The sequence below is a fragment of the Oreochromis aureus genome, linkage group 10 (assembly GCF_013358895.1).
Source record: "Oreochromis aureus strain Israel breed Guangdong linkage group 10, ZZ_aureus, whole genome shotgun sequence".
Taxonomy (NCBI): domain Eukaryota; kingdom Metazoa; phylum Chordata; class Actinopteri; order Cichliformes; family Cichlidae; genus Oreochromis; species Oreochromis aureus.
In genome coordinates this window covers 2,813,172-2,826,750 of record NC_052951.1, presented here as the reverse complement: position 1 = coordinate 2,826,750, position 13,579 = coordinate 2,813,172, and the positions used below count along the sequence as shown (strand labels likewise).

General features: G+C 41.3%; 2 protein-coding genes across 2 annotated transcripts; one reads left to right on the top strand and one right to left on the bottom strand.

Moving 5' to 3' along the window:
• Positions 1 to 300: 300 nt before the first annotated feature.
• On the top strand, positions 301 to 9,353 carry zbtb21 (zinc finger and BTB domain containing 21). The gene is made up of 2 exons (XM_031740221.2): positions 301 to 450; positions 4,295 to 9,353. The coding sequence occupies exon 2, from the start codon at positions 4,297 to 4,299 to the stop codon at positions 7,375 to 7,377; it is 3,081 nt and encodes a 1,026-aa protein (XP_031596081.1). The 5' UTR covers positions 301 to 450; positions 4,295 to 4,296; the 3' UTR covers positions 7,378 to 9,353.
• A 1,615-nt stretch (positions 9,354 to 10,968) lies between these two features.
• Positions 10,969 to 13,348, bottom strand: atg101 (autophagy related 101). The gene is made up of 3 exons (XM_031740224.2): positions 13,252 to 13,348; positions 12,784 to 13,054; positions 10,969 to 12,706 (listed from the first exon to the last, which is right to left on the bottom strand). The coding sequence occupies exons 2-3, from the start codon at positions 13,033 to 13,035 to the stop codon at positions 12,302 to 12,304; spliced, it is 657 nt and encodes a 218-aa protein (XP_031596084.1). The 5' UTR covers positions 13,036 to 13,054; positions 13,252 to 13,348; the 3' UTR covers positions 10,969 to 12,301.
• Between the last annotated feature and the right edge of the window lie 231 nt (positions 13,349 to 13,579).

The following is a 13,579-nucleotide window of genomic DNA, read 5'->3' as shown; positions in this document are numbered from 1 at the left end:
GTGTTAAAAGTTTCCACACTTGGTCAGGTTTACTGTAACACATGTGACTTCACACAAGCAGAACACAACCACAGCAGCAAACTCAGTGAATCTCATTTAAACTATACGCAACTGAAGTGTGCAGTGACTTACAATGTGCAGGAAAATGCTGGTTAGCCTTTACCGACTTTAACAAAATCTTATTTTTAAAAAAAGATCAAACGAAAAATATGACATATCCCTTTAAATTAGCCTCAGTTTCGAGTCTTCCGTTTGCACCGCCCCTTGCTCTTTGACCAGCCTATCAGTGCACGGTGCACGTGACGAGCGCTCTCTGCGATGACCTCATCCCTGGTGTGGGATGACGTCAAATTCAAGATGGATGGAATCACGACCAGCGCGGAGAAATCTACACAACACTGAACAAAGTCCCGGCTACGTGGAGGAAAGACCGTACTCACGACGGGCAGGGTAAGTGTAGCCAGCCTAACGAAGTTACCGTTCAGTAAAACGAGCAGGGAGGCGCAGACATACTTGCTGAGAGCTGTTAAGGAGAAGCTTTTTCCCTTTCCTCCCTGACGTAACTCGAAGGGGGGATTGTGTCGCTGTGAAAACCTGACCAGCTACAACCTGTTTTGCAGCCAGCAGCAGCTCCAGTGTCAGGCCGGTGTGGAGCAGTGTTTTTCTTGTGTTTTTGGGGGGGTGGGTGGGAAAGAACTAAACAAACCCCAAACCCATGACTTCCACCGGGGATAGCTTTTGTAACTGACTCCTTACACGCTAAAACGGCGTCTCTGTCCGCGCCGACTTTCATTTCTGGATTAGCGCGGTGCAGTCCATTGAAACGCGCTCAACTTTCCCCCCTCTTTATTTGGTGTTAGCTGCTCGAGACCAAGCGTTGCACCCTCGGTTTTGTCTGAAGCTAAACAAAAAAAGAAATGTACGAATGCGTTGTGAAGTGAAAGCAGCATATCAGTCGGAGAAGTTCTTATAGAGCCACGTCTCATGGATGATCTAATGCCCGAAGCTTCACTCGGCTTCCTCTGGGAAACCATGACACGACCCAACATTCCCTTGTTTCTCCTAACACGGAGCACACATTTTCACCCAGAGTCCACTAGGCAATCTTTAGTTTTTTGATGAATGAATGGGGGTTCTGCCCATAAATATATTTAGCAAGTGTCAAAGTAGCCGACGTAAGTAACGCAGCTTCCGGTTACAATTTTCAAAATAAACGCCGTGACATCCAGGGTGCACCGTTTTCAGGAAAATGAAATGCATGCATGCATGTGTACAATGCTTTGCAATCCCTGTTTTTGACTATGTTAATCACACAACTATTACTGTGCGTCAGATGGGGTTTGTTCTTGTAACAGTGCAGTGCTGTTCAGTAGTATTATTGTCGTCTTACCACTGACCAATGTAGGTGTATCGATATTATGCAGTTTCTTACATGAATTCTACATTTCTCAGAGACTTCAACAGTTTTCCAATCTACAAAATAAATTGGATTTATAATAAAAATGATGAAAAACACATCATAAACCCAATATTTAGTGCAAGAAAACTTTGTTCAAGTCAATACTTTATAACTTGGTGTGCTTTCTAAACTGCTTTAGTTTCAGTTACAGCGCCAGTATACTTGGTCATCTTACAAAGGGTGACATGGAAGTAGTCAGCACAATAGCGTTTAAGCTCGGCTGTTAAGCATACAAATGCTAAAGGGGACTGTCCCATGTTTGATGAATCTTTTAGCTGACAGTATAAACAGTAGGCTAGATTCATCAAATAAAGTTCCCTCCTGAAATACCAAGAGTGCTTTTCTCTGATAGTTACATTTTTCTGCCATAGAAATAAATTTTGATGTTTAATGGTTAAGTGAAGGTGGCTCAAGGCAGACATTGCATGGTGGAAAACTTGTAGTTGAAACCTTTTAAACTTCCTGCAGTGCCCTGTGTGGTTGAGGGCAACTTGACAGAACTCCATTTTTCATACCTTCAGACTGATAACATGATGTAATTCCCATAAATTCTGTGGAGATTTCCTTTACACCATTTTGTATTTTAAAAGGCTCAACTTTGACCTCTAGTGATCATCACAAACAACAGCAAGACAAAAAAACCACACGCACATGTAGTTGTAAACCCCGTTCTGTTAAACACGATACCTAGTTTAACCATTTTTTTTTTCTTTACTTCTACAGCAGTCTGCAAGGCATGAATATTTATAGCCCATAATAAAATCGATAGGTTGTTTGGATAAATAAAATGTAAGTAAAATAAATCTTGTTACTGTATTTTAGACAACATAATCCTGCCTTGTGTTTTTATCAGATGAGCATCTGAAAAGTGAGAGCTATGCTGTTTCCAGTAATACAGAAAACAGATGAGCGTGAAAACTTCACTCATGATAAACAGGAGCTTTGTTATGTTTGGCATGTTTGCAGTTATTGGATTGCCAATTTGCTTAATAATGAATAATGGCTGCAGCTGTAGTTCTTAGCAATTATTGTATTGTGTTACTACTTCCTTTGAACGGTTATGGTTGCAGCATAACATGAACGATCAGAGAGCACAACTCCCCTCCAAGGCCAATGGCTACACTAAAACTTGGATTATTCATAATGTTTTTGTTGCAACATGCTGATGTCAGCGTTGTTAATATGGAGATCTGGTGTAGTATATTAATCTTTTTGTCTCAGTGTGAACTCGTATAATGTTTTAAAGGGCTCAAACAAACAGGGACTAATGCTTCAGAGTTTGAAGCCGATCTGATGGAAACCAAAGCTTTTTCCTAATTTGTGTGACCCTGACCTTTGACATATGACCTTGAAGGACTACATACTTTATTATCTTTACCCATATGATTGGAGCAGAACTAGCTGAAATCTTTAGCTTCTTTAAGCTGTAAAAACTTGAGATTTTAATATATATTCATGCAGTGTGTGGTAGGGCGTTGTATTGAAAAAATAAAAAATGTGTTGTACAGCTTTCTCGATGCCCTTTCATATGATATATTATGGTTGAAAGATTTCTTGAAGGTCAAAGTCAAATGCTTACCCAAACTTGCTGCTCACGTCCCCCAAGGTCTAGTATATTGTTGTGAAGTTTGAATACGATCCATAGAAAACTCCGATTAAAAAACAGATTTTACTGGTTTTCATATTTGGTGTGACCTTCACCTGATTTTCACCTAAATTAAATGAGCTGGAGCTTTTATGGGTGTCTACCATCAGACAAAATTTGCATGGGATATCTTGAAAACGGTGGATGCTGGATGGCTAATAGACAGACAAACAAACAGAACTGATTACATAATCGCTCACTTTGAGGGGGAGAACAGACAAAAGGCTTCAGGAATACTGCAGTGTCTTAACTAAAGTAATCATAAATTTAAGAAACATCTCCTAAATGTCAATTAAGAGATGTTCCCTCTGTTTACCATCAGGTAGCAGCTAGTGTGTGTGTGTGTGTGTGTGTGTGTCTGTGCAGGAAATCCAGTGTCAAGTTTGAAGTGGATTCGATGATGTAAGAATGTGAAGAACACATACTGAGATTCCTTTATTCATTAGTGAAACAATGTATTTTTACTATTCAGAGCAGGGATGTGGGAACTCCGGGCCTCAAGGGCCGGTGTCCTGCAGGTTTTTGTCCTTGGTCCAAAACAGCTGATTTAAATGGCTAAATTACCTCCTCAACATGTCTTGAAGTTCTCCAGATTCCTGGTAATGAACTAATCATTTAATTCAGGTGTGTTGACCCAGGGTGAGATCTAAAACCTGCAGGACACTGGAGTTCCCCACCCCTGATTTAGAGACTATGAATTTGTACTTGGTGTCATATTAAACTGATCACAGAGAACTGACAAGAACACCACACACAATTATACATATAGTTCACAGAAGCCCCAAATTTCCCTCAGCTTTTTTTAGTAGATGCTTATTCCTGTTCATGCATCCATGTCCAAGAATTCTGAAACATCTAAAAATGCATATATCAAGCTCAAGAATAAATATGTGTGTGTGTGTGTGTGTGTGTGTGTGTGTGTGTGTGTGTGTGTGTGTATATATATATATATATATATATATATATATATATATATATATATATATATATATATATATATATATATATATATATATATATATATATATATATATATATATATATATATATATATATGTATATATGTATATATATATGTATATGTATATGTATATATATATATACGTGTATATATATATATGTATATATATATATATATATAAATAAAATGTAATCTTTTTATAATATAATCTTTTTTTCTCGTCTTTCAGCCATGGAGAGCCTAGTGCATTACAGTAACCCCTCCCACGCCCTGTCATTGCTGGGGGCTCTGAATGAGCAGCGTCTGCGGGGACAAGCGTGTGATGTGGTCCTGGTTGTGGGAGACCAAAGGTACCAGGCCCATAAGAGTGTTCTGGCTGCCAGCAGTGAGTATTTCCAGTCCCTTTTCTCACGAATGGACACAGACTCGCTGACAGTTGTAAACCTGGACTTCTGTGAGCCGGACGCCTTTGAGATCGTTTTGAATTACATTTACTCCTCCTCACTCTTTGTGGACAAAGGCAGCCTGGCAGCCATTCAAGAGCTGGGATACAGCCTCGGAATCCCTTTCCTCACCAACATTGTGTCAACAAGGCCACATGCATCCTACTGTGTGTCTAGAAAAAGGCTTTCGTTCTCAGAGGGGGATGAGAATGATGTCCACACAAGGAGCGTCATTGTGCGTCGGGTCCGGAATGACACGGCCCATCCCTCTCGCCCAAGTTATCCGAGAAAAACATCTGAGAGATCGACATCTCCCCACTCTGCTCATGGGTCCACTCGGCCTCCATCGGAACACAACTCATATGAATCGGTCAGAAACTCTGAGTCCAGCAGGAAGTCCCCTGACCGGGGTGAAGCTTTGGAGAGGACGTATGCCTCCATATTGAAAGGGAATTCATCACACTTCACACCCGTGAGACCCCAGCTGACATCATCAGTGTCTTTCAGTGATGCTGAAGTGCAGCACATCAGGCTGCCGTCTGGCCCTGACCAGGACAATAAAGAGGAGAATGAGGAGCAGGAGTCCCGCTACAATACCAAAGTGCCCTTTCAGGGTCAGGCTAGTGAGCCAAGCCAGACCATTGACAGGAGTGGGCCACTCATAAAAAGCCTACTCAGGAGGTCATTATCCATGGATAGCCCAGTTCCAGTCTTCTCCCCCACGCTGGAGCTCAAGGAGCTGCAAAATCGAGACCAGTCAGTTGTACAGATGGCACTGAAGACGTCTGTGCCAGAAACATCTGCCCACAACGGCGACTCAAAAAGAACGTCTCCTCTGGTTCTCAGGTCAAAGTATACCGGCAGGTATGATGGAGAAACTCAGGTAGAAGGAGAGGTGAGTGTGAAAGCTGAGCCCAGCAGTCCACTTGCTGACCCCATGGACATCGTACGCATCACAGTTGGTGATTCTTTGCCAGTCAGTCTCAAAGACTTTCAAACTAATTATGATCAAGGTCCCAGGGAAGTGTTAAATCCTGTGGGGAAAAGAAGGGACAGGCCAGACAACAGACGGTACCCATTAAAGAAGAGCAAACTATTTAAAGAGCATGCTCTCTCAGTTAACATGAATATGTCAAAAGCGGTACCTCAGCATGCCAGCGGTGACCCTAATGAGGACAGCGAGGAGTCACCTCAGAACAAGATTTTCAAATGCTGGAATTGTTTAAAGGTTTTCCGGTCAGGTGCTGGACTTCATCGTCATGTAAATATGTATCACAATCCGGAAAAGCCGTATGCTTGCGACATCTGCCACAAGCGCTTCCATACCAACTTCAAAGTGTGGACGCACTGCCAAACTCAGCATGGTGTAGTACAAAACCCAGCATCGTCCGCCAGCTCCTCTGTTCTTGATGAGAAATTTCAAAAGAAGCTAATAGATATTGTGAGAGAGAGAGAAATAAAGAAAGCTTTGCTTTGGAAGTTAAAGAGGAATAAGCAAGGTTTGCAGTCTCCTGCAATTACAAAAAAGAGATCGAGGCCCAGCTACATATGCCCATACTGTGGCAAGGCATTTGTGTTCCAGTCTCAGTACAGGCAGCATTTAAGGACACATCCTGCTGAAAAAGCTGACCAGGACACAGCGAGGGAGAGCATCCTCTACCAGGAACAGGATGAGATCATTCAACAGAAGAACCCTGACACCGGTGTTTACTCCTGTAGACTTTGCAATATGAAGCTGTCATCGCTCTTGGAACAGGGTGACCACGAGAGAGGCTGTCGCCATGCAACCGTGTGCCCCTATTGTGGCCTGAGATTCTCAAGTCCAGTTGTCAAGAAAGACCACGAGGCACATTGTAAGTACAAGAAACTGACATGCCTGGAATGCATGCGCACCTTCAAATCCTCCTTCAGCATTTGGCGCCATCAGGTGGAGGTGCACAACCACAATATGATGACTGTTAAAGATCACATTCTCCTGAAGCAACAAGAGAACAATGAAGAGGAGTCTGAAATGCTCAAGGAGGAGCATTACAGTGATGAGCCTCTAACAAGCGAGAGCACAAGAGAGAACATCAGTTACAGTGATTCCTCAGGTCCACCTATGTATGACTCTGAAGACTCCTCATCCTATGTGCCTGAAGACCTGAGCATGGGCCACCATGGCAAGCTGGTAGTGAAGGAAGAGCCGTTAGAGGAGGCTGTGAGTGAGCGGGACAACCCCGATGCTGCCAAAAGTGGCTCCGAAGAACCCGGTGTGTGGCCGTGCGAGAAATGCGGAAATCTTTTCAGCTCTCGCAAAGACTTGGAACGACACCAGGAGCTGCTATGCCACATCAAACCATTCATCTGTCACATCTGCAACAAAGCCTTCAGGACCAACTTCCGCCTTTGGAGCCACTTCCAGTCTCACATGTCGACTGCTAACGAACCCGGAGCCAAAGAGATCGACAGAAACCCCTCACCTCTGAGCCCTTCCCCTCCACTTACCCCTTCAGAACGTCCCTCCCCACAGGCCTCTGTGCTCATATCTACTCAGGCAGCACCGGTCCCTGCTGCTGCTGCTGCTGCTGCTGCTGCTGCAGCAACCGCAGGGACCGACGAGTCCAGCAGCCCAGATCCCTGCAGCTCATTGGTAAGCAAGACCAAGAGGCCCGAACTGGAACGGCAAACCAGCAGCCAAAGCCCCCTGTCAAGGTCAAACAGCATGGAGAATCCAGGGGGCCCTCAGGAATCGGAGACACTCTTTTACCATGCACCGTCTCTCTCTGCCCTGACATTTAAGAGGCAGTACATGTGCAAACTCTGCCACAGGACCTTCAAGACGGCGTTCAGTCTGTGGAGCCACGAGCAGAGTCACAGTCACATGTAAGCATCAGATGGCCGATAGCAGTGAGTTTTTTTCTCGGGAGACAATACTTACTATAGGAATAAACACACCTCAGCCTACAAACAAAAGACTTTGAATGTATAGCTTATTCGCTTGCCTCCAATGTCATATATTGAAGTGGCCATGTTTATTTAGACGCGTAAACGTGAATGTGCAATCAAGTGCTAGATTCCTCTGTGAGAAGAGATGACTATAATTTTTTTTTCTTGCAAAATGATCTATATGAATTTATCTGTTTCAGACCTCTTTTAGTTGTCTAGTTGTATTTACCTATCTAGTCGTTTTAAGAAACAAGGTAAAGAGTTGCACCCCTAAATGCTTTTGACTTGAAGGTAGAGCAAAAGGCGGGACAAGTGTTTACGTTGTTCTCTCCGAGTGTGGTGGAAAAAGTGCTTTAAAATTTTGGAGGCTGCGGTTCATTTAAAGATGAGAGCTTTCGCTTTTTGTACAAACATGTGATTGACATCCCTTAAGATTTTATTGGTGGCCTCAACAATGTATTCAATATGCACTTTTTTGATTCTGGTAGGACAAAATAATCCTCAGTGATTACTCTGGATCAGTATGTTTCCCTAACAGAGATTTTAGGCTGCAGGAGTAAAAGTGACAACAAAAAGCATCTATAATTTATTTTTTCATGCGTAGCACTCATTTGTTCTTACATTTGAGGCTCATATTGCGTTCGCATCAACTGATTTCATGGAAAAATTCAGTGAGACAGTCTGTATGAGAAAGCTATACCACATACAGTCTTCATTCAGTACCCACAAACACAGTATCTTCCTAATGATTAGCCTGCTGTGAAACAATGCAATCAACCGGAAGATTACAGAAAAAAATATTTATTTTCTGAAGTTAAATGACTTATAACGTCGCTAAATTATGTGGAAAAAGGTGCTCAGACCAGTGCACTAGTAGCCATGCAGGCTGTCACTGAAAAACAGTGGGCTGGGTTGATCTCATAAAGTCCTAAATACGAGACATCCTTGCAGTATTTGGTTTATAATAATATTAAATATTTCCTGCGAGCAAGCTTTCAGAAGCTTTCACATCAAATGCACTGCAGTATAATCATATAATTTACGGTTTTGATGAAACAATAAATGAAAACCTCTAAAAGTAGTTTGCTTATATGAAACGTTGTCACAGTGTCTGAATCGCTCCAATCTGCCAGCTGAGTACGGCACCAGTGTTGTGTAAATACACTGATAGAATTTTTTGCAATTGAACACATTGGACGATTAAGTGAGCTTTACAGCGCTTCGATGGCCTTATGCAACTTTACAAAACTATTTTGTTATTTTACGTGAAAGCACAACAGCTTCAGACCACCTGACTCAGGCATTTCAAGGTGGCGACATCAACGGGAGGGAAAGCAACGAGACGGCAAATCTTTGATTCTACGAACGGTCACAGAGTGTTCCTGCTTCCTGAAGATTTCTTGGAAAAGTAATGATTGTGTTTTGATTGTATTCCAGTTGTTTTACAAATGTATTCTTGTACAAGTATATACTTCTGCTTCGGCTTGATAGTTTAGAACTTTGTCATAAATTATTATTGCTGTTTGGGAGACTGACAGACAGAACTCCACATGGACTAATGGACTTTGTTTTCCACTAAATGATTAATGCAAGCTGCATTGTGATGTTAAATTCTTTGCGGAAATTCTGTATTGATAATAGTGCTCTTAATTTCTTGTGAGAAAGACTTTCTGAAAGTTTCACAGGAATGCTTATAGACTTGTGTACATGGAAGTGTTTGTATTCTTGATTTTTGTACCGATTTTGTTAGTAAACAAGAGTTTGATCTTTTTAGTATTCCTGTGCTCTCACTGCAATAATGAATATTTGTATCAACATTGGTTGCATTACTGTTGCTTTTGGAGACTTGCAGCTGTTTTGTGTTTAGGTTTTTCTACAGTTTTGTGCTTCACTTCTGTAATAAAGAGTAACAATGGAGTATATATATATATATATATTATATACATATATAAACGATCATTTGTGGTGTTGGATTTATGAACTTAACAACTTTGAACGTTTCATGGTGGATCAAAAGGTTACGTTTTCATTCGTGTTAGTCTAACTGGCCATTCTAAATTGCTGCTAGGTATATTAAGTATTTAAATGGATAGAATAATGTGTAAAAAGGTGGATTCCAAATACTTGCGTACAAGCATTTGGACAACAGCACAATTTTTGTAGTTTTACCTTTGTGCACCACCCCAGTGAATATCAAATCAAATGGCTGCAATGTGACTAGTGCAGACTTTATTTTAAATGTTTTAACAAAAGTAGAGTATTAGCTGATTTTGAATTGCAGCCATTTGTATATGTAGCCCCCCTTTTAAATAGTTTTAAAAATAATTAGACTGTTGACAAGCAGTTTGATGACCAGGTGAGGCCTGTTCCCTCTTTATTACATGACTAAGCTGATCTGTGATGACCTTGCATTTAGTAGTTGTTAATTGGAACTCTCACTGTTAGGTCCAAGTGAAAGAGGGCATTAGGCTGACAAAACAATCAAACAAAAAACTTTCAGAAAGAACAAAACCTTTGGGGAAGGAATGCACTGTCCAGCTCAGCAACACCAAAAGGCCAGGAAGACTACTGAAGGGGGTGATCACAGAGGTTTTGTTTTTCTGCGCTTCAGAAAAAATTCTTCACATCTAACCAAGTCTGGAAAACTCTTGAGGAGGTGGGCGTATCATTGTCAAAGTACACTCAGGACCAGGAAGGCCGGATTAACTTTGTCAGAAAACATGCAAAAGTTCTTGCAGACTTCTAAAAAAAAAAAAACCAAACAAAAACACTCTTTGGACTTATGAGATTATCATGTAGCAGAATGATGGGAATAGAAATGTATTGGAAAGATGAGAAACAGCTCTTGATCTGAAACATACCACATCATCTGTCAAACATATGTTATGGCAGGGGCATATATGGCTGCCAGTAGAACCACATCACCAGTGTTTATTGATGAAGTGACTGCTGACAGTTGTGCAGAGGGCTATATTCTCTGCTCAGATTCAGTCAAATGCTACAAAACTAGAGCACAGGTCCTTTTCTTGCCATTTGACAAGCCAAGAGTGGAAATGTTTGGCATTATTCATTAAAAAAAAAAAAAAAAGATTTGAATAAATGAGAAAACTCATAGATATTGCAAATTACTTGTGTGCCAACTGGCTGACTGATTGATCCGCTCATCACTGCAGTACTTTCAGCATTACGAATGCAATGAAGTTGTGAATTCTGATATTTATTTTCTGCACAAAACCTCAACTTAAAGCAAGTATCTTTCCTGATTTTATGTCGCATTTACAAGTTTTTGAGATCATCAAACAATTTTGAATATTACACAAAGACAGTCTGAGTAAATACAAAATGTATTTAAGTGATGATTTGTAATGCTTTAAAAAAAAATCTATCCAAACCTACCCGTCACTGTGTGTAATAATAATTGCTCCCTAAGCTAATAACTGGTTGTGCCACCCTTGGCGGCAAGAACTGCAACCAAATGTTTGCCATGACTTTCGATGAGTTTTTCACATCACTATGGAGGAATTTTTGACACTTCTTTGCAGAATTGTTTTATTTCAGCCACACTGGATTGGTTATGAGCAGAAACAGCAAGATTTTTTTTTTTTCAGATTCAGAGGTGGACTTTTTTGGATCTTTTTCCAGCTTGATAACCCACTTGAGCTTAAGCTACAGGGCACAAATTCATGGCCAGACATTTTCCTTTAGGATTTTTAGTACAGAGCAGATTTCATGGTTCCATCGGCATCCAGGTATCCAAGTCCTGAAGCACTAATGCAACCCCAGACCATCACACTACCACCATGTTTGACTGTTGGTCTGATGTTCTTTTTATGAAATACTGTGTTTGTTTTATGGCAGATGTAACGGATGCAAATCTTCCAGTGATTTCTTGATTCAACAGACCCGGGTGTGGATACTGAAATTGAACTCACTTTTCTGAAAAATATGGCTAATTACAGTTAATTGATTTAATATGAGGCAAAAAGGAGCAATTACTCTTTCACGTGGGGCCAGGTAGGACTATGTTGATTTTTTTCCCTTAATAAATGAAATCATCATTTAAAAACTGAGGTCAAATACTTTCACAGTACTGTACAGGGCCTTGGATTCAGTGATTAATGCTTTTGAATATGTTCTACACCTTTTCCCCTCAAAGTAGAGAACAGATAATTATACCCAATGTACATGTTGACCTAATGTATTCACACACATGTTGTTTTCCTCTTGGCAAGCAGACTATCCTGAAAACAGAGGGATGTTTTCCAAAGTGCAGGCCATGGTGGCAGTTTCTGGCTGGAAACAAGGGAGTGAACTTAGGAAGTGTTTGCTTTAATTTGGAAAAGTGGCAAACTGGAAATCCTGTCCTTCCCCATGTGGAAGGTCATACTCTCCATGAAACTGTGCAGAGGAAGTTTTCACACAGATGAGGAAATCTGTTCCCAAACTCTGCCAGATCGTTTGCATAAACGTTTTTCACTGATCCAGTGTGAGAATATGGAAGCAATGTTTTGCATCGAGCTGTGGCTGTAATTAAAGTAAACATTTATTGTTATTCAAAATTTACAGTAATGCACTGATGACATTATTAAGAAGAGAACATTTTAAGGAATTGAACTGATAAACACAGTTATTTGCTAGTGTGTATGAGAGAAAAGGGAAAGCTTGCACAAGCAAGATATTGTTAAAATGAAGATTACATAATCAAGTATCTTAAGGTACAAATGATACCACAAGCACAACAAAGACATTAGAACACCATTATACTGACACTGCCTCGTTGTTCCGGTGTATAGCTGACAAAACATAGAAAAGAAATGACAGCAGGACCATAGACATATGAAAGATCCACACCATAAATATTTCCCTCACAGTGCTAGTGTATCCTTTATCAGCCTTCTCATAGTGGTGCTAACAGAAGTACCCAGTGAGTCAGTGATCTGGTATGTGATTTTGTAAAGGTATGGCTGAACATCTTTAAGAGTGGTGTCAAACACATTGTCCACTTCTGACTGGGTGGGCATCTTTGGCAGGTATTCGTGGCGATTTATGACCTCAACGACGTTGATCACCTTCTCACCCAGCTTCTCACCCACTTTCTCCCTGCAGATCTGTCTCTCCTGCTCATTGGCCAGGTTGACAACATTCACCTTGATGCTCCACACTTCCCAAGGAATGCACTCGTCAGAAAAAGGCCAGCGAGACTTCTTTTTCTGGTAGAACTCCAGGGAGATCTGTCCCATGCCGTCGCTGCCCGAGTTGCTCAAAGCATCCTGCAACAAAAGCACAGCTGAAAGTACAGGCCTCACAACACGAGTGTCAGCAATCACGCATTAAAACCGACAATCACCTTGAATTCAGACACCGCTTTCCTGATCATCCTGTCCAGCTCCTCCGAGGACACCCTGACAAAGGTGAAATCTATGAAGTCGCAGTCGATGTCCTGTGTGCCCACAGTGCCGATGGAGTAGGTGCCTTCCTTTTTGTAGTGAAATTTCCCGGTGCTCCGGTGCAGTAAAATTGTGTGCAGCAAAGCCAGCATAGCTTCTTCAACCTGTCTCGCCTCCACAGTTACTTCAAGAACTTCCGAGCGACAATTCATCGCGAATGTCTAGTTATGTCTGTTAACGAAGAGCAGGAGTCGAGTTCAGCGACGATAGCTACTGTATAGCAGTTAGACTACGGTAGATGACGAAGGTATACTGTTTACATTCACAGATCGGCGTGAAATATCTAATACAGTGTTTTATTGTATATTAAAATACAAAACAGGGTTTTAATCGATAATACGCAACCTGCGCATAACAGTCGTACTCACTGAGCGTTGATACATTGTAGCAAACGCAAGCTAGCTAATTGTTTACTACTACAAACAGATCAAGAACAAGACAGGAAGTGATGGACAACAGGACGAGCTACGGGAACTCGTGTAGTTCAAAATACCAGCCCGGATTTGTTTTCCGTTTATTTCGACTTAAAATTGACTAAACTAATCGTATAATAGCTTAATACTAATGAAAACATTATCCCAAAAGCCCAGTTGCAGCTTCAGCTGGGAAAAAAAGCTTTGGTTCCCTCGAGGTCTCGACAACAACAAACGTCTCACAAATGTCGCTGTGCATTCTGGGAGTTACAGTTTGTGCCAC

Coding starts and splice junctions, on each gene's coding strand:
- zbtb21 (XM_031740221.2), top strand. CDS start 4,297: ATGGAGAGCCTAGTGCATTACAGTAACCCCTCCCACGCCCTGTCATTG.
- atg101 (XM_031740224.2), bottom strand. CDS start 13,035: ATGAATTGTCGCTCGGAAGTTCTTGAAGTAACTGTGGAGGCGAGACAG. Junction 12,707..12,783: donor AAGCGGTGTCTGAATTCAAG/GTGATTGTCGGT, acceptor CTTTTGTTGCAG/GATGCTTTGAGCAACTCGGG.